Source organism: Boleophthalmus pectinirostris, unplaced genomic scaffold, assembly GCF_026225935.1.
Source record: "Boleophthalmus pectinirostris isolate CB_2022bp ecotype Guang Dong unplaced genomic scaffold, ASM2622593v1 HiC_scaffold_2, whole genome shotgun sequence".
NCBI classification, from domain to species: domain Eukaryota; kingdom Metazoa; phylum Chordata; class Actinopteri; order Gobiiformes; family Gobiidae; genus Boleophthalmus; species Boleophthalmus pectinirostris.
In genome coordinates, this window is record NW_026571152.1 from 22,290,503 (window position 1) to 22,315,079 (window position 24,577).

Below are 24,577 nucleotides of genomic sequence, written 5' to 3' on the forward strand. Positions count from 1 at the left end.
ATGTGATATATTTTAACCCTTTCTTTACCTTTTTAATTTGTACTTCATTACAAGATTTCATTAAAATCATTAAAAGTGCTGCTCAATTTACACCATAACATCCCAGTCTCATTTAATTGTCATTCCTCAATCATTTTTCATCATTTTTAAAGGACAAAGCTCAAAACAGGAAGCAGAGAGAGAGAGAGACAAACTTTAAGAAGAAAAAACTGAATTCCGTAATGACAGCATGCAAATCCTTAATTCAACCAGTTAACACACAAAAGCAGTATGCCAACTAAATCTAAAAAGGAAAGTATACCCAACTTTCAAATGCAGATGATCGTCTTTCCGAACAGAGATATTTACAGCAATGGAAAAATGTACAAAATGACGCTTTTAACACAGTGTACCATTAAATCTCACGGGAGAATGCATTAATTTAATATAATTTTTTCCAACATTATGTCCACTTTTGTATTACTTCTCTAGCCAACTATGACTGCAAATACCCTGTATATTTCTCAATTGGTAATTAATGGAAACGGCGTTGACCCAGGATGTCAATAAGCTAACACAGAGAATTGAATTTCATAACTTTCACATTGCACAGTTCACAAACATGTCAGGATGCGTGGTAGTATTTTTACTCAGCGAGCAGTCCATGGATCGGTAATGAGGAGTCACAAAACGGCAATTCATTCCAGATAATGTGATGAATTTCTGAATTTACAAGAACGGGGAAACCTCTTCATTGTGGCTCTTTGAAAATGTATGTAGCAAACTCCTAAATATGGACACAATATTCACAATAAGATGAGAATGAGTGTGCTTTGTCGATACAGGCCATTTTATGTGACCCCGAAACATCCGCCCCTCCTCCTACGATGACAAAAACATTACATATTCAAAAAAATAAAGTTTTTCTCAGTATTTTTAGGCAACACCGATATTTAGACAATCCCAAAAAAATTCTTTCCGCTGTGCTTTAAAGGAGCTGCTGGTTACGTTTCCTTCCCCAAAGTCCATACATCAAGTAGTTACCATGCAGAGATTTGACATCAGATGAAGAGTCGTCTTAGATTATAATCTGGTATAATCTGTCTCTGGAGTATGGCAGGTTGATGCTTGTGTGTGGTCCCCTCTCCTTTCAGCAGTTTTGGTACTTCTACTACAAAGACCAGTTAGCTGATAGGCAGATAGGCTAACAAAATGACATCTACAAGGCAGATACTCGAACTATGTTGCTTTGAGAGTAGACAGCGGCGGTGGAGCTGGTGGAGCCGTCCCCGTCCGATGATGTCACCACGGGGGCTTGCAGGCTGACCATGGCGGGCGAGATGTACGGGTCATCACATTTCAAGGGCACCGTCTCGTCCAGTTTGGCATTCAGGCTGGAGCGGCTGTGGGGAGACAGGGACAAAAGCTTAAGACCTTGCAATATCACATCATCACACCTCCCTCTCTCTCTTTGCCACAGTCGATAAAAATGTTCCTTTTTTTTTTTTTTCAAATAAACCAAGGAAAACACTCAACAATAGGGTTTTTGATTGAAAGAAAAGAGCAAAGATCTATAACACACCACTGACCCTGCAATGATAGAGATGAAAACTATATACAAGGGGAATCCATTACAAATATTTCAAAAGGATACTGTGTGCACCTTATTTAATTTTAATAAAGCATAAATAAATATTTAATTCATGATGAGCACATCATGTTAGTTCATTAAAGGGCCCATTTTACACTGTTTTCTGATCTATGTTATGATGTTTCCTCACCAAAACCATACCTGGACTTGTGTTTTGTTTAATACACTAAGCCTGCATATTTTGGCTGAGTTCTTCTCTCACTCTGTTCCACCTTGTGATGTCATGTGGTAATACAGGAAGTGCTCTACTGTGTTTCGAAACTGTACAGCTTCATTAAATTATATGGCTAATTTCAGACCTGGAACTGCCAATCTTTACTGATCAAAAGAAAAAGGTAGCTGAAATCTACCGCTTCATGACATCACAAGGTGGAACAGAGCATTTTGAGCTCTGAGACTAATAATAGTGTTAGTCAAACATGTGTGAATGAAACAAAACACAGCTCCTGGAATGTTTTTGAGGAGGTAACTATAATTATAACATGGACTTAAAGCTCATAAGAGACAATTTTGCCTAATATGGGACCTTCAAGAATGATTCGGGATTAGTAACTATCTAATTAAGGCATTAGTGCATTAATTAAGCCTGAACTTTTTTTTTTATAAACTTTTTGTTCTAATTAAAGTGTAGTTAGCATAAGGTGTACAGATGCTTTGTCCATGACCTTGCCATCAGACAACACAAATCTGTATATTAAAAGGGCACTATCTAACTTTTCTCATGGAGGGTGCACCACTTCCACGAGACAGAAATGATGATAATGAGATAGATATGCGCAATGCCATACTGTGGAACATTCCAGGCAAAGTAATAATACTGTAAATATGAAGGCAAGCATCTGTCTTGCATATGTCAGACACTGGTCCTATCTCGTAATGACAACACAACGGTACTCTGATCTGGGCAGAGTGAGTGTATGGGCTTTCAAACGAGCCATGAACATTTTGTATTCGACAAGGGCACAATATAATAAAACTAATTATCTATCCCTTTCATGAGTAATGTCTTGATCAGTAGAATCTCACTGAAAATCACCGCTGGATCTTAACAGCAAATTATAGCTACTCCAAAGTGAATTATTATGTCACTGCTTCATTGCTGATGCCACAAAAAACAACACACAAACAAAACCATTGAACGCTGCACTCTTAGTTAATAGCCTTTTTCACAGCCCGCTACACATTTGCTCAGTACTGTATGTGGAGAAAGTGTGTCATAAGGTCAACCCATTTAGGAAACAAATGCTGTGCTTTGCTCTGTGCAGGATAACTTTTAATTTGGCTTTGTCACTGGGTTTAACATATAGACCAACACAGACTTTAATCACAACGCAATTATCAACAAACAAAGCTCACTGATACGCTCAACTTGTCATATTTAACTTTTTTGCTGTTGTGCTAATTGCTTTCTCCTCCGCCACATATTACTACGATTTATCAGTTTGAGTAATGCCAAAGAGTGGGCACTTGAACGGCCATGCTTCCAGAGTGGGGTGGTGGTCAGTGGGTAAGCAGAACTACTACACTGGTGAGTATCATGTTTAAATGTCACTGAGAAAGGGGCAATAATGATAGAATTGCTTTACTGTAATAAATACAACCTTTACAAATAAATCAACCAATAGATAGATATCCAAATATGCCTTACTGTGAAATACATTACCAACAATAAATAATATAGTTATTTAAATCTACCATTTGTAATTCTGTTGCTCAGATATAGGTCAACAACATTTAAAAACTATTCAGGAAGTGATCAACTTAGTCCTTAGGCTCAGTGGTTAGAGCTGTGGTCCCCCAACCCAAAGCCTCTACCAAGTTCTGTTGTTATGTCCTTAGGCAAGACACTTCACCCACATTGTCTAATATGAAAGTGGTGTGTGTGTAAATGATTGTCCCAGGGCCGCTGTGGCTACAGTAGTAGCTTACCACCACTGAGTGTGGAATGAAAAATTAGAACAGTGTATATGAGGGGTTTGGTAAGCCTGTAAAACAAATTACAAATGTGAGCCATTATTAAAAGAGTATCTAGTAGTAACTGTTTTTTTTTTTTTTTTTTTTTTTTTTTTCAACAAAATGAACAACATTCATTTAACTTACTAAATGAAAAAATTCTCTCACTTTGTCACACATTTGAAACTTTTCCTCTACGTGTGCCTACGTGTCTAATATACTGTATGTTTGGTTTTTCACACAAAGTACATCACAAAGTGTAATGTTTTATAAAGCTTGCCTCAAACTTAGCCATTTTCCATTCACAGCTCCACTCTTTTTGAATACATTCTATACTGCTATATTTATGCATGAATACATGTTTCTTTATAAGCCAGTACTGAAATGTAAGTGCTTTGGCTTTATTTCAGGTAAAAGAGCGTGTGCATGTATGAACCATATTAAGTGTGCCACAATGGAGAGATAAATTATGGATGAGCCACTGGTCAGACATTTTGAGCACAGCGAACAGGCCACATGTCCCTGAGTAGCAATTAGGTTAGATACAGTGTAATCTACTTATGATGTATTATTTCGCACCAACTGTTTCCAATGCTATTTTCACCTTGACAACAACGTGTTCACAGTTTCAAGGCTCAGAGTTCACAGCAGTAATGAGGGAACATGTTGACACAGTGCTTGACGCTATATATATATATATATATATATATATGCCTGTAGTTATATCTATTTTTATATTTACATTAACTATAGCTTATAATATATTCCATCTGCACAAATAATGTATGTCTGCTGACTTTCATAAGCTACCAATGACTCTCTTGTGAAAATGACAGACTATGATAATGATAAAACCCTACCCTAACCCTAGAACTGAAGCCAAGAACTAAACAAATGTCTCCATTTGGGGTTTAATATAACATAAAAGCATGACACCTGTATTGTTTAAATTTGATAATGTTAGGACTGTCACATTAAATACTATATCGATTTATTGTACAACACATGAAAGATGGAACAATTATTTTTGTGCGCAATATTTATCGTGTGGACAATTTCTTTGAAATAGTGGGGAGATTGTTGCCATTTTTATGTAATAATGTCAAACTTGAGCTGTGCAGTGTTAAATAAATAACTTCTATGGCTAATTATTGGTTCATTCTGCTATTCATTTGTTACAGCTTAAGCCTTTTAATGACAATGTCTATTTAAAAAGTGGTTTACTGGGATTACCCTGCTTTGTGTCAGTGGCATCTGTATAGCAATATATCGCGCTTTAAAATGTGGTATGGTGACAGATCTAGATAGAAGGTCAGGCAAAATAAATGTAGTTTTGAGTAAAAAACTGAAAACAACCTAATGCTGTATTTGAAGTTTCACTGGCAAAATGTCTACTTTCGGGCCCAAGGAGTCTCATTCACTTTAATGGTATTCTGTTCAGTTCCGACAGACTCCCTATTTTTGTCTATAGAAGAGTTTGAACAGTGATATCACACTTCAGTCAGTCCCTGTGAAGCATGAATTGTATATTGTTTTCACTTCAGTGTAGAATTGTCATATTTTAGCCCATTCTTTATCTTATTATCTGTATGTGTGTGCAGAGCGTACCTGTTGGCCACCGGTCTCTCCCTGATCTGGATGGTGCTCAGCTCCTGGTTGTTGGTGCTGGGCAGGCTGAAGCTGCTTTTCTTGCGGTGCCTTCGGGAGCAGCAGGAGCTCAGGCCGTGTGGAGACGAGGAGAGTGAGGAAGAGCGCGAGCCTGACTTGTTCATCATACTGATCTCCATGCAGTTAGCCTGGAACGTCTGCTCGTCCACAAACTCATGATTCTGTAGAAGGAGAAAGGCACAAATCTGAAGTCAACTAAAACTGCAAATATGTTTATGGTGAGTCCTATAATAATGTAATATAGAAATTGTAAGAAACTAAACTTACTTTGCTCTATGTAATTTTTCAGGGGGAGGGTCCACCACCTGCTTCATCCATTGAAATGGCTTTGACTGAAATGTTCCACAGTATTGGAATAGGTATTTTGGGGCAATTAAAACACCCGCAAAAAGAAAAATGTAAAATAAACTACATTTAATGCCATACTGTCAAGCATCCCATGCAAATAAAATATGTATCCATGGTGGTGGACCCCCTACCAGAAAAGTTACAGTGTGCGCCTTTAAATAATAAATGTAGTGTTTTATCTGTCATTTAGTTCAGCTCCAATTCTGATATATTCTCTCTCTTTTTTTAGATTTCCTTGGGGCAAAGGATTTATTGCACAGCTGAGCTACAGTGTGAAACCACTATTCCGTCGCTTAGTACTCGAAATATATTCTCGTTGGATTTTTGGCGATGACAGTTGACTATTTTAAGCCAGCTCACATGTTATAGTCATACATCTATGTAATACACTAATACACATCCCGTTATTGCAATGTTCAACTGTGCTATTGCATGTTATTCTGAGACTGTCAGAGCTGCTCATGAATCACCATGTTACATCAATAATGATAGGCTGTGCTAACTAATGAGTAAAGATGTTTCACAGTGACGACTAAACAGAGACTCCAGCAAAATTGTTTAATAATTGCTAAATGAATCATCAAGGGGAATCGAAATATATGGGGCCAGATGTCCATATTAAGAGCCATCTGTGAAAACATTCACCACTGTTATCCCTGTGACAAATGGGCTTGACTTGAAGGTCAGTCAGAAATAGTGTCTGTAGTTGTCCAGCAGGGGGCAGGGCAGCACTGATTGAACCACATTAGTACTCCAGCTGCAAACTCTGCTATATAAAGGGACATAATGTATACACTGGCATCTCGCTTGAACCCACGAAGTCTTAATAGGGCTTTTCCCCAAGGCACCAGCCTCCTACTGAGGAGAGGGGATGAGATATGGGGAGAATGCACTCTTGATTTATGGCACGCTCCTGTCTCAGCGCGGAGATCTGGGCTGCCAGTGTGAAAGTCCTGTCACATTAACTCTCTTAGCTCCTGCTCGTCTAAATTATGGATAAGTTTAAATGAAGTGAGCTGGTTTGTTTGGAAGGATTAATGGTACAGGCTGGCACCGTCATGTTATCTTTAGCATGTTGCTGGTGAGTAGACTCAACATAGCCCCATTTACAGCTATTTTTAACTTGTGCTGTAAAGAATAGGAACAGTTTGTGCATGAATGAAAATGGTAACTGTGTCATATAGAAAATGTGTTGCTAAAGACGCACACACTGCAGCAGTTTCATAGAGACCACATTCTTTAAAATCCTATCAGAAAGACTGTAAAATAAAAACAGCATTGCATTACCGTGGTCTTCTCCAGGCAGTGCAGCAAGTGATGGTGCTGGCTCTCGAAAGGCGGGGTGGCAGGCTTGGCCACCAGGGAGTGTGCTGCCTGTTTGGAGGCCTTGGGAAACACAGAGAGATAAGTGTAGATGAGCAGGTCCAAGCCATCAAACACACACAGTCTCAGGCAACAGCTCAGTGATGTAGTGAAGAGGAGGCGAAGCGTAAAGAGTCGAGATGCAGATCTGTAGCACGGCAGCCAGTCTACTGAAACCCTACCATGTTTAAACACAGAACACGTCTCACAGGATAGGTGCCATTCTTTCATTCATTTAATGAGAAGGAACAGAAATTAAGTTTAAAACTGAACATAAAGTCAATGCACAGCAGTGGCACACCTGGACACAGATGAAACACTGCACAGACTCAGACCACAACAACATGACAACACGCTGATGGCTCTGCTCTGGGTGAAGGATGTAGTGTTAGTTTGACCTAAACCTGGATGCTCTAAAAAAAACATTCAAATCACATCAAAAACAGAGTTTAGAGGAGACGCAGGCTGAGCTCAGAGTCCTGTAAGCCTTTGGCAGCTCCTTCCCCTCCAAACCCTGTTGGATAGACATGCTGATGAGTCTCCAGAAGGCCCCTGTGCTGCCCTATGGTCCGAGAGAGTCGACATGTGAGAGAGGTGATGTACCACACAGATGAGAGCAGCCCCTGGGTTACAGCATGGGAAGCCCCCTGCGCCCGGTGTGATGGCATGGTCCCCGAGCACAGCGGCATGCAAGCGTCAGCGCGTCCCGCTCAGCCAGCCCCAGCGCTGCCACGCCCCGTTACCTCCTCCAGTGAGTCGAACAGCAGCCCATTTTGTTTGTAGCGCATATAGGCATTAGTGCCCCGAATCTTCGTAGCGCGGATTCTAGCAAGCCGAGTTTTCTGTTTGAACAAACAGATCTCTGTTTTAGCCTATGACGGTTTGTCTGTCTCTCTAATTGGCTCTGTCTCCCTCTGGCAGCCACAGTATTTAGCTGCAAGCGGCCATGCTAAATCTATGATTAAGAAATTCTGCTATAGCAAACACTTTCAGAAATAAATGCCCATATTTCCATTGAAAAGCTGATGAAACTAAAATCTGAAGATCATTTGTTAAGTCATTGTCATTCCTGCTCTTATTTCTCTCCCACTGAAATACACTCAAGCAAGTATAGCCCACCCGCACAGTCAGACAGAAACACAATACAAGATTAATATTCTGAGAGATAGTGTTTGGCCTGTCATTCTGTTACCAGCGGATAAGACAGCACCAAGAAGGAAAGGCAGATAAAAGCACAAAACAGGCTGAGAGAAGAATAAAAGGCAGACTTGGGACAGTACCCTCTGGGCGCGGCGCTTCTCGGCCCGCTGGCTCTGGTGGTAAATCCGGCTGAAGTTGGACACAATGACAGGGACGGGCAGGGCGATGACCAGCACCCCACTCAGAGAGCAGATGGAGCCAAACACCTTCCCCACGATGGTCTTTGGAACCATGTCGCCATACCTGAAACAAACAAACAAATGGCCCTTAGTACCTTAGTACCACATAAACACAACAAAATGTGACATCTAAGACCTCCATGAAAACACTTTTGAGTTTTTAAAAGTATTTCTAATGTCTTAAAATAGCTGCATCATGACCTTGGATTATTTTACAACTTCAAATGCAAAGTGGCACATTTGAAGTGGGTGAGAACTAAATAGAAGTCTGAAGTCTGTGGCTCTGGCCTACTTTCAACATGCCATCATGATGCGCCTTTAAAATGGTTTCATATATAATTACACACCTGCTGGTATGGGTTAATGCGTTCACGTCGTGACAGTGAACACTACATTTCCCCCATGACCTCACAAGCAAACAGCTCGTGAGAGATCCAAGAGGAGAGGCACGATGGCTAAAAGCAAAAGGGAGCAGTATGATCCTCACTCCAGAGACAACTTTAAGACTGTGCTACTCTGCCACTTCTGTGTTTTGTTCTCTCAATGCTCCATCCAAACAGATGTTGAATATTGAATGTACAACTAACCTACATGAGAACACGCTAAAAGAAAAGGACTGCACTGCAGTGCACCATGGGAGAGTAGTTAAACACAATTTAAATGCTCCACTATGTAAAAAAGCACAGGCTGATTAATAGTGGTACATATCAGTGTCAGGAGGGGCTGAATCATGCCCATTAAAGAGATAGATGTGTCTGTCTCTGAGCACACACCAGTCAACCTGCTCTGCTCTCCACAGAGCCGCTCTAACAGAGGAAACACACCACAGCAAAGCACTGACATTTTACTGCCACAACAAGTGGCAATTATCATTTTACATTAAGATATAATTAGCATTAGCGCTCCTCTAAGGCAATTAGAATCCTGGGCACCAGGATACACAAGAGTATATGTTTGTGTGTTTGCAGTTGGTTTGTGAAGCAAAAATATGTGAGAAAGGAGTGATGTGTACAGCTCATATAGCAGAACATACAGCTGCACATACAGCAGAACATACAGCAGCACGTACAGCAGAACGTTCAGCAGAACGTTCAGCAGAACGTTCAGCAGAACGTACAGCAGAACGTACAGCAGAACGTACAGCAGAACGTACAGCAGCACATACAGCTGAACATACAGCAGCAGACCGCAGGCTGCAGGTGGGAGATGGATGATCAGGACCTTAATGCGTAAATGACCTGAGAAGACCATTAGCACTGGAGAGGAAGATGAATGCAGGTAGAGGAGGACATCAACACTGCTCAGTGGCTGTGACAGCGGCGCGTCTCTCGGCTCAGCCAGCGTAATGTGGATGTATGGCTACACGGGAGGCTGACTATTTCATAAATGAAGTTGTCTAATGCCCACGGCCGTCTGCTTGAGTCATTAGCTGCAGGTTTCCGTCACATTGGGTCTAACACTGGCCTGGGCTCAAAGATGTAAAAGTGGACATTTTAATATCACGCCTGATGAGCCTTCGTGTACAACAGTTTGCTTTCAACTTGAGTGATCTCACAGTGATGTCATTAGTTTCACAGTTCATTACAGGTCAGGTCATTTTCCTATGTAATCACCAGCAAGGCCTGACATCAGGTGTCAATTATAGATCCAGGATGTAATGTTGAAAGCCTATTAAGAAATGCATAAGGAAAGTGTAGGAAAATGATTGGACCATGTGTCATCTTCGAGCCAATATCCCATATCAAATATGTATCTACCTTAGGTTCACAGAAATGTGCAATATTAATGTCCTATGAAAAACTTTGCATATTTTACTTTCTCTGTGCAGAGTAAGTCTGAAAACGTCTGAAAATCGTTTACTGTTGGCCAGGTAAGAAATGTAAGATTTGCACCAAATTAGCAATTTCAGAAGCTGTCTCCAAAACTAGACTTTTTTTTTTCTTCAATGAATGAGCAAGCTATGTTGAGGTAGACCTGGGCAATATGGCAATAAAAATCAAATCCTGTGATGATATGCCATTCTGGTAAAATCACCATATCGTGTTTCCCTATTTTTTTGTTTAATGCAGCTCTATGGTCAAAAACAACACTTTGCACCACTTTTTAATTTTTTCACGTTGGTCTATTTCCATGACGCGCCAAGTGAGGGACAGACAGATTCAGCCAATCACAGCCAAGTCTAAAGTTTGTTTTAGAAACAGCCCATTGCATGAGTTACCTCTTAAATACTATATATAAAATACGAAGAAAACATTGACTATAATAAATTTGAAATCGTGATCTGTATGCCTACATTAAGGTATATTCATTCAAGTAAAACAAAGGCCTTTGAAAACATAAACCAGCTATTCCAAGAAACATAGCTGAAACAAACAAGACTAATATTTGAAATAAAAATGTGATGCAATTACTATCAGAGGAGACCCATTGGGAATCTGATTCAAGAGACGGCCCCCTTTGGGACTTTGCCTTCTTAAGAGACACATTTTATTTCATTACTCCACAACTGCCTCTTTATGAGTGAGTGCCTGTCACATATATTAAAACACACACTCTGCAGTTGATATTGCAATAATAATAAATTGGATTATACAGTATATGACTTATTGGAGCTGTTGCTTTAAGGGTCTGAAACACAAAACCTGCAACACTGGCATTGCCATTTTTATTAACTAATCTGAATGAACACTGCATACATTTGTGCCTCAAACCTGAATCAAAATGATATAAGTTGTATCAGAAAAACAAAGATAAGAAATATTATTCAGCTATCCTGGGGCTTCTTCTTTTTGAACAAAATCTCAAAAGAAAGTATGGCAATGTTATACGGAAGGCAAAGTCCGCAATATGTAGCAGAAACAATGTATTTGGGATCTCTCATGGCTGCAGCGTCTTCTCAAAGCGCAGGTGAAAAAAAGACCAGAGCAAAGCGAGCTCCAGAGAAATGCACTAACAGTGATGGATTGTTCATAAGGGAGAAGCTGAGATACACAGGCCCCCGAATGAGCGCCAGCGCTACGAATTAACAGCAGGAGCACAGATTAAAGTAATGTTCCTTTCTTTGTTCTTGTTGTCTGTGCGTAGCAGGTACCCAGGTTTTGTGGTGCGTCCACCTGACATGAGGGAGACGTAAAGATGGATGGCCAGATTTTTATCCACCCCACAGAGGAGGAAAAGACATGTCGGGATGACTGAGTATCAATTCTCCCCAATCCAGCGCCTTCACTTCAAACAGCGTTGAGAGTTAAATGGAGCTCCGGATGACGCCATTGCAGCACGGCCCACCACCGATGAGTCAAGCAGGACCACCACAGCAGACAATGGAGAGGAAATGTCATGGTAAAGGGAATATTTGAATTCTTGAAGCGAGGACTTGAATGTTCCCCACCCGTCCGGGATAATAGAGCAATCAAACATTCATGAGTTTCTGTGTCAACGCGCGGACAACGGCAGGAGGTCGACCTTAACAGACTCGTGACCTCCAATCTTTGCTACTGTTACCTGGAAGTAAAAAGCAAAAAAAAAAAAGATATTATTATTTACTTCTAGTGATTCACAAATAGGAGGAGTGGGTAAAAGTGTCTGTGTTTGAGCATATGTCGTATTTTATGTTAGAGCCTGTGAAGCGCATTATAAATCTAAGACATCATTATTTCTATAGAGCTGCATTACACAGAGGAGCAGTGAATCATGAGGCAACGCTTTCACCAAAAAGGCATATCACAAGGTTCCTTTTTATTGTAATATCACTGAGACCTTGAAGTACATTTTTAATGGCAGCTCACCCGATAACCAAATTTATGACTTATAAAACTGGTTATATAATTCTTTTTTATCATTTAAAATCGTATTAGCCAGAACAAGTTCTCAACCTTTAAATGAAATGCAGACGAAAAGAAAATGTTTCTAATAGATGAAAAGGAGGTGTGAATGTAAAAGTAACAAGTGAAGAGACTGGCAGAGAGCAGCTATGTTGTTGTGCTACAAAAAAAATACTTTTGTTCGATGCCATTTTACTACAAAATGAGAAATGTCAAGAGGAATGAGTGGAAACAGGCTGTTCACTGACTGATAAATGAACTGATGAGACTGTTGCCATACAAAAAAACAATCTGTGATCTGGAAAAGACATAAAAACACTAGATCACTAATGTATAAAATCTCTGGATTATTTTAGAGCAATGCAAAGATTTATGTAAACTTAGTATTTTTATATTACCTTGAAGTAATTTGTCATCTGCTTCTTCTGAAAATGCACGTTTCATTGGAACTGGTTAAATCCACTTGTCAGTCACTTAGAGTATTCTTGAGGCTGATCAATAGGAGGTGTGGGTGTAGAAAAAAGTCTGTTTTTGAATAGAGAGCTACATTCAAGAGGAGATTAGTAATTAGTCACAATTTAGTTTGATTTAACATTTCACCTGATTTGTTTTGTCCTAAAAACCTGAAAAACAGAACTAGATCATTTCAAAGTGTTTGCAGTGGTTCAAAGTTATTCCTCACTTTCCTTATGTATTCCAAGTTTATAAGAGTTTTTTCACAAGTGTGGCATTTGCTGTCATGGTAAAGTTAACAACTAGCATGCTAACAGTGTATTTCCTGATTATCAAACCAGATACAGACAGTACACCGCAAACACATTCTGACTACAAATACCATACAATATATCTGTACTGAGACAACTTTGATCAAATACATAGAAGACAATCAGGTACATACATGCCCTTTAATCAGAATAGCAGATCCTCACAAGAATGAGACCACAAATCCATTTTTGTCACCGTATCACCCAGCCCTATACTGCTCTTTACTCATCCTATATTTAGTTGAAAAATGTCAATCCCACAATAACAAAGAATCCACCAAAAGTGCTGTGCTTCTGAAGTTAGTATTTTTGGCCCGTATCTCAAAATGCTACAGGATCAACAACACACAGTCACTTTGACAGAGAGATGCCGGTGTGTAGTGGGGAAAAAAGCCTGTAATTTGACATCTAGTTAAAGCAATCCTCCCTCCTGAAAAAGCAATCTTGTTCCTTGATTGTCTTCCAGAACGCAGTGTGTGAAATCTGACTGCCATCTGGTAAGTGTGAAGAGAGAGAGGAACAAACCCGCGCAGATATCTGGATGACTTCACACATACGTCATTTGTTTTTCTGTTCCCGGTCGGAGGGCAGGAGGGTGTGCGGGTACATGACGCACAAATTAATCAAAGTTTATTAGGATTACCCTGTATACTACTGTGCACCTGCATAGTGGCCTTGATGCTGAGCTTGGTTGTAAAGGTTATTGGTACTTTACAGTGATATCATGTTGGGGGAGGTTCTTCATATATCTCTATTGGCAGAATGTTCAGCAGTTACCATGGTGGCACAATGCACACATTAGCAATAAGTCTGAAAACTCAAGAAAACATACAAAATAAATTTAAATAGCACATTTTCAGGAAACTGTGATCATCATGAGTATTAATGGTCCTGTTTAGGTGTCTGATTTTCAACAAAAAAGGTGGGAGTGTTTAACTGAAAAACTGCAACTAAGTTTAAGACCCTCAGGTGGGTTACAAGAGATTTTTTTTTGATCGGCTTATCACTGCATGTAGGTCTGCAACATTTAGGCTGAATACCATTACACCCCTTGGCCATACCACTTTCCCCTACCCCTCTGTTTTGCGCATTCACGTGTAGGAGTCCCAGTTACCGTTATGGCAGAGGGGTAGGGGAAAGTGGTAGAGCTATATACCCCTCCAAATGAAGATTTTTCAGAGGCACACTCCAAACAGAGGGGTATGAGCAATTTCCCAGAATGCCTTGTGAATCACCAGCACGATGGCTACTACCACGACAACAGAGACCAAAGAAGTTCACAAATTAGAGGGCATGTTGGATTTCTGGCAAAAGCTCGTCGCATCTGCTTATGTAAAAATCTGGCGGAGACTATTGATGACGTATGTGAATGCTGAAGGGGTGTCCCGATTCACAGGGATTTATTTTCAACCCCTACCCATTGTTGCTCAGTTTCAAGGGGCAAGCGGTAGGGGAAGGGGTAAGGGTAGAAATTAGAAATGGGAATGGCCCTAAATGTCCAAATAGGCAACTTTTATTGCAGGTTCAGTGACTGTTTTTCATTGTTTAAAACTTGAGTAAACTAATTATTCAGAGAGACATGATCACTCAGTCAACAATAAAATATCCTCATTAACGTTCAATAATGGTCAAATCCACCTTTGTTTTGTGATTTACGAATAATGTTTATTGACTTGGGTCGTGAAGGTTTGTGACGTAAAATATGGGTCCTCAGAAAAAAGTTTGGGAAACCCTGAACTAGAGCGATCCTCCTTTACAAAGCACATTCATACTCCACAAGGAAGGTGGTCCAGAAAGGTTTACCGTGTTTACAGGTGTTTTTATTGATGTTCACATGTGGCCTTGGCATTTTTATAGTAAAACCAGTGGCCTCTCCACAGATCTGAAATGTAATTTGGTAATGTTACGCAGTAGCATAACTGGCGTACAAAGTATATGTAAAGAAGATTGGTAACACTATTCACTTGGTTAAGAGTGATTCAGGCTTAGTAACTTAAAAGAGTTAGGGTTAGAGTCAGGGTTAGGGTGTTAATGAAGTAGTTACTAAACTGTATAATTACTATAAAGTCTTACCTGTGTATTTAAATGGTAATAAGATGACCTTTAGTAGTAATTCCAGGTAGTAATTACAGAAGGATCTTTCCGCATTTGGCAGTAGACTTTGAATGTGTCTCTCTTGAGGGGAACAGGTTGAAGTTTTAAATGTAATCACAAAGGTCTGACCCAGGGCGCGCTGTCTCACTCACTCACTTGCCTCTTGTGATTACGGCCTGCAGCTTAGCAGTGCTGACTTCTGGGATAACCAGGCTCTGTAATGGAGCTTAAAGCTGAGGATGCTGTGGTGATGGTGTCCAACCTCTAGCAAAGTTTTCAGATTTTCATGTAACATTTGTAGTGGGAGCTCTGCCACCAATTTGTCTTCTTAGCGATAGATAAAATGAATGAAATACTGTGGAATGTTACAGGCATAGCAATAAAATGTTACATAATACATAATGCACCTTTAAAGAGTTAATAATTGAAAATGTGAGGTATAATAATAGTATTGATTAAGTTTACAGAACACATAATTTACAGAAATCTATGTTATGCCATGATGTCAACCCTATAATGTTGTCTTCAGATAAAAATGTGCACTGTGTAACATTTCTAGTGGAGGGTCCATCACCTGTTTATCTCCATAGAAATGTTATTGCTGTGTTTAAAATAATACAGATCAAACAATATAGATCAAACCTATTTATCAAAAGGGAGACGAGCAGGTTACGGCACTACGCTGTATTACTATCCAGATCTGTGGAAAGGCGCCCCTATTCACATAAGGAATGAATAAAAATAGAAACACTTGTAATGAATAAATGCTAGATGGATATGTTTAATGTTATACCATGGAAAATACTAGCCAGAGCAATAACATCTCCATGGAGACAAGCAGGTAACACCTTTAAAGTTAAAAAATATATTGGGGTGTGATTAATTAGCACTGGTATGTGATTCTATTATGAAGATGTAATTTAAAAAAATAGTTTTAATCATTAATGCTTTCAGTGCCTATATGACCTCTGGATGACCTCTGGATGACTTCTAGATGTCCAAAAATAGTTATGAACAAAAGTAATACATGACTTTCATTTGAACTCTGCATAAGAAACAGGATCATATGGAGAACATGTAGCTGACAGTCATGAATGGCTATTATAGTCACTGTGTCATGGTTAAGTTATTAAATCTCAGTTTTAATCAAAAAGCACTTCGGTATTTTCAGTAAAAAGCGATGAAAAGAAACTAATTTGATTAAAATCCAAGCATTTTTATTCAGCTGATCAGAAGATAGATTAATTAGCCCTTTGTCCTATCCCAGCACCATCTCTGCCATTCGACTCATCCTGATAATTACTGGTGTGCACGCAATTACATCATCTAACTCTCCAAATTAATTTCCAATCCACCATTTTTTTTTCCTTTTGAGATTGGTTCAACTTCACTGGCCCTCTGCGTGTTTGTATCTGTGTGAGAATCTTTTTCAGAGCCTACTATATTGTGCGAGGTTGAGATGTCGTAAATCGCTTGCGAAAAGGAGACACTTTGTTGAGGAAAATTGTCAAGGTCGGACACTTTCAAATAACTGAGATTACCATTTTTTATCATGGCCAAAAGGAGATATGATTGGTGCTCACTGTGCCGACATGCCTGGGCTAGTGTTTGATAACTGGGAGAATGGGTGCTTCTCTGTTTGACCTTCAGCAAACCGCCCGGTGACGCGATGCTCCGTATCACTGCTTCTGCTGGTAATTCACATGCTCCTTTCACAGTCCAGCAGCTGCACACGAGCCCTGAAGAATAGTCTACCTGTTTGAGCCAAATCTGTCAATGAGCCTCAAACAAGCATCCGGTCACTGGCTGCACCAATCACATGTCTAAAGCTATGTGACAGAGACGGAGTTAGGACAGCGGAAAGGTCGAGAAGAGCGGGGTTTCTTTAAGGTCCTATGTTACGCAAAATTGACTCTTATGAGCTTAAGCCATGTATGTTGTTACCTCATCATTCGTTCCCACATACACGAGTGACCGACTTTATTATTAGTCTGTCCAGATCTCCAGAGCTCAGAATGCTCTGTTCCACCTTGTGATGTCATGAAGCCGTAGTTTTCAGTTTAACAGCTACCTTTAACCTTTTGTTCTATGGACATGGGCAATTCCAGGGCTGAAATGATCCAGATGATTCCAGTGAAGGTGTATGGAGTCTAAAAACACAGTGAAGCACTTCCTGTAGTACTGTATGACATCACAAGGTGGAACTGAGTGTTTTCAGTTTAAAGGAAGAACTCAGCCTAAATACGCAGGGTTTGTGTTTAAAACATGTGAATGAAACAAAACACAACACCAGGTATGTGCGTGATGAGAAAACAACATTACGACATACAGTAGATCAGAAAATAGCATAATATGGGCCTTTTAAAATTAAACAGCTCAAATTCTAGTATACTGGAATACAGTTACTCAGAATTAATATTAAGAACACCTTATTTCTGTACATGTATTCACTTACTTGCCAACATTGCACATAGATGATTTTTGGTGGTTCTACTGCCAAATACAAAAAATATCTTCATATAATCTGAAATTATACACACATCAATTTTAAATCCAGTTTAGCACCAGAGTTCTTTAGCCTGTCATTGCAGCATTAGGATTTGTTCGCTCAATGGTGGGCGGGTACTTTTTTTTATTTAACCAATCGCTCCTATTTGGTCGAGATGTATGTATTGTGCTGGAACGCTCAGTGGTGTCCAAGTAATTGCCAGCTTTACAGCTCTTTGCTGATTGGTTGGTGCGCAGTCTACAACTTCTGGGGTTCTTGCAAACGGTCAAATGTATTCCGACTGCTGACCTAGTTGCTGGAGAGAAATTAAATTGGGTGGCACCAGCCTGGCTAAGAGTTCTTTACACTGAACACAAACCATCTCATATATTTAAATCCCATGCAAACCACTCTAGACCCACACAATGCTCATACATCAGAAACCTCATGTTCAACACAGCATTAAAATCTTACCTAACCTCAACACCAGTGTGATAAAGGCACACTGACCAAGCCGGTGAACCCCCATTTTTTACAAGGAGCAATGACAAGGAGCAAATGGAGCATATCTGTAGCACAACACGTTGCTCCGTACCTTCTCACCAGCAGAGAAAGGACCATATTCATCCCAGCTGACAGTTAAATAATAGATGTACCAAAAAATGTAATTTCACTCCTGAACTCCATCATGCCCATACAACTATGCATTCCAGAAAATGGATTGTACCGAATGTGTGTGTCGCCAAGGCAACATGAGTGACAAGAAATAGATATATTTTGTTTTTGTTTTTTATTTTATTTTATTTTTTGTGAAGACTGGATGATTTATAGGGTACTGCAGACCAGGTCTTGAGGGTGGTTATGTCATTTATGGGCCTTTATAGAAAATTTAGCTGGTAAAAACAAGCGAGTTAAAGCTATAGAATGGGATCTGTCTTTTTCCTGCCAACAAATATTGTAAGCTGGATGCAGTATAAAAAAATACGCAGTGAAGGGGAAATACTGCAGAGGTAATGGTAGTGGAATAAAAAAAACAGTCTATTCGGCCTTCTACTTAGCCATGTTAACTGCAAGCCAAATGTTGTTTTTTTTCTCCAAGTGATAAAATATTAATCAGATTTTGTTTTAGCTTGGCTTTTACTGGCGGCTATCAAAAAAACCTGCAATGATTTTTCAGCGCAGTGCCACAGCTAGAGTGTGAACCACTGCAATGCTCTCCAGAGAGAAATGTGGAAAAATAAAACGCAATGAAAAAGAAGAAAAATCTAAACTTGAACAGCTCTGCCAAAGTATGAGTAAGGTGGAAAATAAATCAGAAATGTTATAATCGTATTGTCTCGGAGATCGGCAAAATTTGAATATTGAGTATATTATCTATATAAAAAGCTGTAATAAATGGAAAGAACAGCAACTTGCAGTGTGATCTTCTAAACAAGGGCATTAAGTGACATTGTGGTACTTTTGTGGTGAATTTTACACTCACTTTTGTGCGGTACTTGAACCTCAACCAAGACATTTATAGCCACGTTTTAGCACATGTCTGATGAATTGCTGTAGTATCTTCTGGATATTGCCATCGAGACAATTCTGACCTCCAGCAACTATAAAAAATAAAAAAGCAAAGTTTTTAAAATTTGAGCCAGCATCTTTCACCTCCAAATTCTCCATTACAGAAATGTGCTAATCTTGAGTCTTTGTGGCAACTAAATCACACAACGAGACAGCCGCATTAACAAGGTGGGTGAAGTGTTTTGCCCAATAACATTATCAGAACATATAGCTGCTACTCAAAGCTGTTTCTAGCAACCAGGTGCAGAGAAAGTAGAGGAAATGGGGGTTTAGGCCAGGGTTTACTCAATTCTAGTCAACATTTGTTCATCAAATGGCCTCTAGTTATCAAAGCTTTCAAAGTCACTTGCACAATGTAAGATTTTGGATTGAATGGATTCTTATGAGCTTTAAATCATGTTAGAATGTTGTTATCTCATCGAAATCATACCTGGAGATGTGTCATTTTTTTCATTCACACATGTTTGAGTAACCCTTTATTGTTAGTCTACCTACTTCTCCAAAACTCAGAATGCTCTGTTCCTCCTTGTCATGTCATTAAGCGGTAGTTTTTGACTCAACATCTACCTTTTACCTTTTGTTCAGTAGAGATTGGCAATTCCAGGGCTGAATTTATCCAAATGATTCTAGTAAAGGTGTATGGAGTTTAAAAACACGGTGGAGCAGAGGATACAGCTGAAAACATTACCATTCCATTCACATATTTCCAAATAAGGGCAGAAAAAATGAATTTTTAAATAGGCTCATTGGTTAATGGTTAATGATCAGTATGAAGCACTAAAGCAAATGAACTGTCCACACAACTTAAGCATAGTACAGCTCCTTTCCCGTGGCGTTTCACTGAAAATATTAATAAGCTTTTACTTTGACTGGCAGCTAGGAACAGCAAAAAACCTGCGCATTTTTCCCAGCAAAGTGCCAGAGCTGCCCTACTACTGCAGAGCTCTCCAGTGGGAACTACAAGCCCCAAGAATCACAGCTTACAATAAATGAACATGATCTTCAACAAGATCCCTAAACGCCACATCTCGTTCTCAGCATTCCGATGTGGTCCTAGGGCACAACACCGGAAAGCACGGGCTAGCCTCGGACATCCACAGAGCAGGGGGATTAGGGGGTGTGTGGGCCGATAGGACAGCCTCTGATGCTATCCCTCAGATATACATCATCATAGAGGGGAGATCCCACAGGCCCTGGGATTAGCCTGCTGGATTTGCACTGCAGGTGATAAGAAGAAGAGAAGGGAAGAGAGGCCTGGTGCACAGACACATCGTAATGGGGAGATGGGGAGGCAGAGATAGCAGGGGAGCCGGAGGAGCCCACAGCCCGCTGGATAATGTGTGCGCTAGGAAAAAACACTGTCAGAGACTGAGTAAGTGAACAATAGCTGTGAGGAACTTTCAAGATAGGTGCTCATCACAAATACAGGGAACTTCTATTGTTGAGAAGGAAAGACGCGGTACGCTTTGTATACAACACTGAGATTGAGTTAGACTTGTGAAAGGCAAAGTCAAGGTTATTGTCATGCATCGTGAAAGAGAATTGGAACATCAACATCAGGTTTTTCGAGGATGTTGGCATTTCAGTTCTGTGAACAAGGATTTTACATATAGTTATCCTCATATCATAATTGCCAAAGTCTTTTTTCAAGGTTTTCAGTAAAATAAATATAGAAAAGAAAATTGCCTGTTTCAACTGGATGATTGGGGTGGTTTGTGTTTTTTTGGCTGTAAAAATCTTTCTGATTGGCCAAGGACAAAGCTAATGACACCTACAGATGCAGCAGGGTCTGGAGAGGCGAATGAGACAGAAGACTCAATTTTGCCAAAAAATGACTTCGGCAATTATGCTATGAGGCCAGTGGGATCTTAGTGTTAAAATAATTGAGACAAAACATCTTTTAAAATAATTTTTTACTTGTATCATAATGATTCGCAGATCATGGATACAAGCAGTCGAAATGAGTTTCCTCCACAAGGTGGCTGAGCGCTCCTTTAGAGATAAGGTGAGGAACTCGGTCACACGGGAGGAGCTCGGAGTAGAGCTGCTGCTCCTCCACATCGAGAGGAGTCAGCTGAGGTGGCTCGGGCATCTGTTCTGGATGCCTCCTGGGCACCGCCCTCAGGAGGTGTTCCGGGCATGTCCCACCGGAAGGAGGCCCGGGGAAGACCCAGGACATGCTGGAGGGACTGTGTCTCTCAGCTGGCCTAGGAACACCTCAGGGTCCCCCGGAGGAACTGGAGGAAGTGTCTGACAACTGCCCCTGTGACCCGGCCCCGGATAAGCGGAAGAAAATGGATGGATGGCTCATAACAATTATCAATTAACAAATTAATCTCAACATCCTTGTTTGTAAAGACCTGTAGGAACCCTATAAACCAAAGACTGCTGCCTCAATCACCAGGGCATAATCCCATTGTGTCCTTTGGCTAGACACTTCATCAACGTATCATTCAGGTGGTGTTTTTAAATGTGATCGAAATTTGGCTTAAACATTGTCTTCAGTATTTTATGGACCTGTTGAATGTACTGGGTGATACAGTACATGTAGCAAGAAATACGAGCTGGGAGAGAGCAAACGCTGCGGGGAACTTTTGCAGTATTCATTACTAACAGAAGTAAAAATGTGGTTCAAATCCATTCAAATCCATCTGAGTCTGTCTGTGAAAGAAAGGGAGTGCAGTCAAGGTTAGCACTAGCATGCGTCGCTACATGCCTGTCACTGCTAATGCATTGTAAATGAAGACTTTGTGATGCATCGGTGTCAGCACTAGCTTTGATCTCCCGCCTCAACATTTACCCTGGAGCCTCCGTAAGCTACACGCAGCCAATAAAGAACCTGCAAAAAAATCTTCTATTAGAGCCAAGCAGACAGTGATAAACCATATAGAATAATCCGCACATATATAGCTCTGGCAAAGGCACCTCAGCCAGCTCTCTCGCTCTCATATCAAACATGTATTCCCTGTGAGTCCCAAATCCAGGCTTAACCCTCACCCCGAGAAGGCAGGCGCAGCTAGTTATCGGAGTGACATTAGCATGCACGCCCTCCCTCATTTGGGAGATCTTCTTAAGAGTCAGGGATGATAAAACAGGCTTTACTCTCCTCTCCCAGTCCTGACTTTGACTCACCCTTCTTTTCTCTGGACCTGCTCGGGGTCCCACTATGAGCTGGAGATGAAACGCATCATTCCCTTTTCTCTTTACCCGCCTGTTCTATTATCATGCGGCGTACTTCGAGCAGCCTGCGTGACATTTTTTCTTTTCTTCTGCTCCTCAGCCCACACCTGCTGACACTTGAGAAACAACTGCTGTCCTATGCAAAAAAGAACAGCTTTTTGTCGCTATTATGTGCCAAGTCACCTCCACTTCAACACCTCCTCCTTGTGATTACAACCAATTCCTCGTGGCGATGCCTTTTAATTACCACGCAAATGGCTTTTCAGTATTAATAGAAGTTTTATGAGGGTTAAGTGTTCACACGGGCTGGTAAAATGACATGCTATACCCCTGGAAGATATGCAAATGTGTGCGAGAACATTTTAGAATAACTCAATACTATTAAGAAGCAATAAACCATTTATGAATATATCTTTTTTTCCATTCAGCTTGTCACTGTAAATTGCTCTATACTTTGTGCTGATTTGGCAAAGTTCTACCTAACATAAGGCTCTCCTTTTGAGATTGGAAAGAACATTATGCTTACATGTGCTTTTCAAAGCTGGATTAAAGCATTTACTAATATCTAAAATATACTAATATAATATATAATATTACAATATAATTAACAGGAGTATTATTATTATTATTATTATTATTATTATTATTATTATTGGTATATATAGTTATTACGTAAAGTCAGTGATGTTTTTAATGTTGGAATAATGCTTTATGGCTGGGTTTCGATGACAGCACAACATTATAAATCAATCATATTTAATGCAGACGAGCTCTAGAATCTAGTTACTATAACATTTGATGATATTTTATTTGGATATTTCTTATGAAAATAGAAGTCTTGCTCCTCTCTTGATGTGATGGTGTCATACTCTCAGATGGGCTCTTGCTTCCCATCTGAGAGTATCTGAAAACCACTTATTTTGAAACATTCCCTGGGAGTGTGACGATAACTTGAGGCACTGCTCTGTCTGAAGCTCTGTTACTCAAATTAAACTTTAATCTGAGTTTTGTTTTAACACAATCTGAATGGAAAGAACTGATCTACCGGGTGGTAGTAGCTCTCTTGGTAAGAGTGTTTGTCCACTGATCAGAAGGTCGGTGGTTTGAATCCCACTCTCGGCATAAAAACATCATCGGTCAGATCCACAGGTTGGCGGTGTGATTCCAGTTTCCACAGATGACGATGCTGTGTCTTTGGGCAAGATACTTAACTCACCTCAACCCCAGTGTCTGCATACACTTGTGTATGAATGTGTGTGTGAATGGGTGAGTGGTTCCTTGTTGTAAACTGCTTTGAGTGCCTTGAAGGTGGAAAAGTGCTATACAAAAATTTGACCATTTAGCTGGAACTGCAAGAGGTGATCTGACTTGTGCTGCTAAACAAGTCTCTCAAATAACATTACAGTCACAAGCTAAAATGAACAGTTTTTCAGTTAGTCACTCTCAGCTTTTTGCTGAAAATCAAACTCCTAAACCAGACCATCCAATACTCATATTGATCACGGTCTCCTGAAAATGTCAAATCTTTTTTTGGCAGTGTTTCCTAATGTTTGCAATGTGTCACCATGGTAACTGATGAACTTTCCATCATATAGATACACGTAGAACACCCCCAGCCTGATGTCACTGCAAATATCCTTAAAAGTTGCATTAATGGATTTTCAAATCGTCAAAGGAGGTATTTAAATCAAACTCATTCAGAACCCTCGAGAATTTCACACACATGATTTTGGGCATGTACTTAAAACTATGACTTTTTAAGATTGTGATATCAAGCCTCATGACATCACAAGGTGGAACAGAGCATTTTAAGATTTGGAGATGTAGATAGACTAATAGACCAGGATTATTCAAATATGAGTGAATGAAACAAAGCACAACTCCAGGTATGTACTTGAAAAGGTAACAATGTTATAAGATTAAAGCCTGCAAGAGTCAAATTGTTGTAATATAGGACTCTTGCTAGTCTTACCAGTGTGCAAAATGAAAAGTGCCAGTCCATGATGGCGGTGCTATTGCTAAAGGGAATCGAGCGTTGCTAATTCCTCATTCTGTGTTTACATTGTGGCCCCTCCTCCTTACATTACCTTGGAAAGCTGGGGGCTAAAAATATATTCCCACTCTGCCGGTATAATACTTTGATAATGCAATTACACTGCTTGGTGGCTCAATTGGCAGGGCAGAGGAACATGAAAGAGGGGTTGGGAGCACGGAGAGGCGCTGTGCTATGGATTATAGGAGACGAACGTGATAATAAAATGAAATCATCAGGCACTCAGAAGCTTATGCTAATCACCTCATTTCATATTCATCATAGGTTA

The 24,577-nt window shown here is 40.0% G+C and overlaps 1 protein-coding gene across 2 annotated transcripts in view; it reads right to left on the reverse strand.

Annotated features, from left to right (window-relative positions):
- Positions 1-24: 24 nt before the first annotated feature.
- Positions 25-24,577, reverse strand: part of LOC110169730 (potassium voltage-gated channel subfamily D member 2-like) — a 61,254-nt gene continuing 36,701 nt past the window's right edge. Inside the window, exons 2-6 of one of the 2 annotated variants that reach the window (XM_055155567.1) lie at positions 8,242-8,404; positions 7,695-7,803; positions 6,887-6,969; positions 5,192-5,412; positions 25-1,382 (exon numbers count right to left, since the gene is read on the reverse strand). In XM_055155567.1, coding sequence (XP_055011542.1) covers positions 1,199-1,382; positions 5,192-5,412; positions 6,887-6,969; positions 7,695-7,803; positions 8,242-8,404 — 760 coding nt within the window. In that variant the 3' untranslated portion in view covers positions 25-1,198. Of the gene's footprint in view, positions 1,383-5,191; positions 5,413-6,886; positions 6,986-7,694; positions 7,804-8,241; positions 8,405-24,577 lie in introns of both variants that reach the window. The other variant, XM_055155568.1, reaches the window with a different exon arrangement.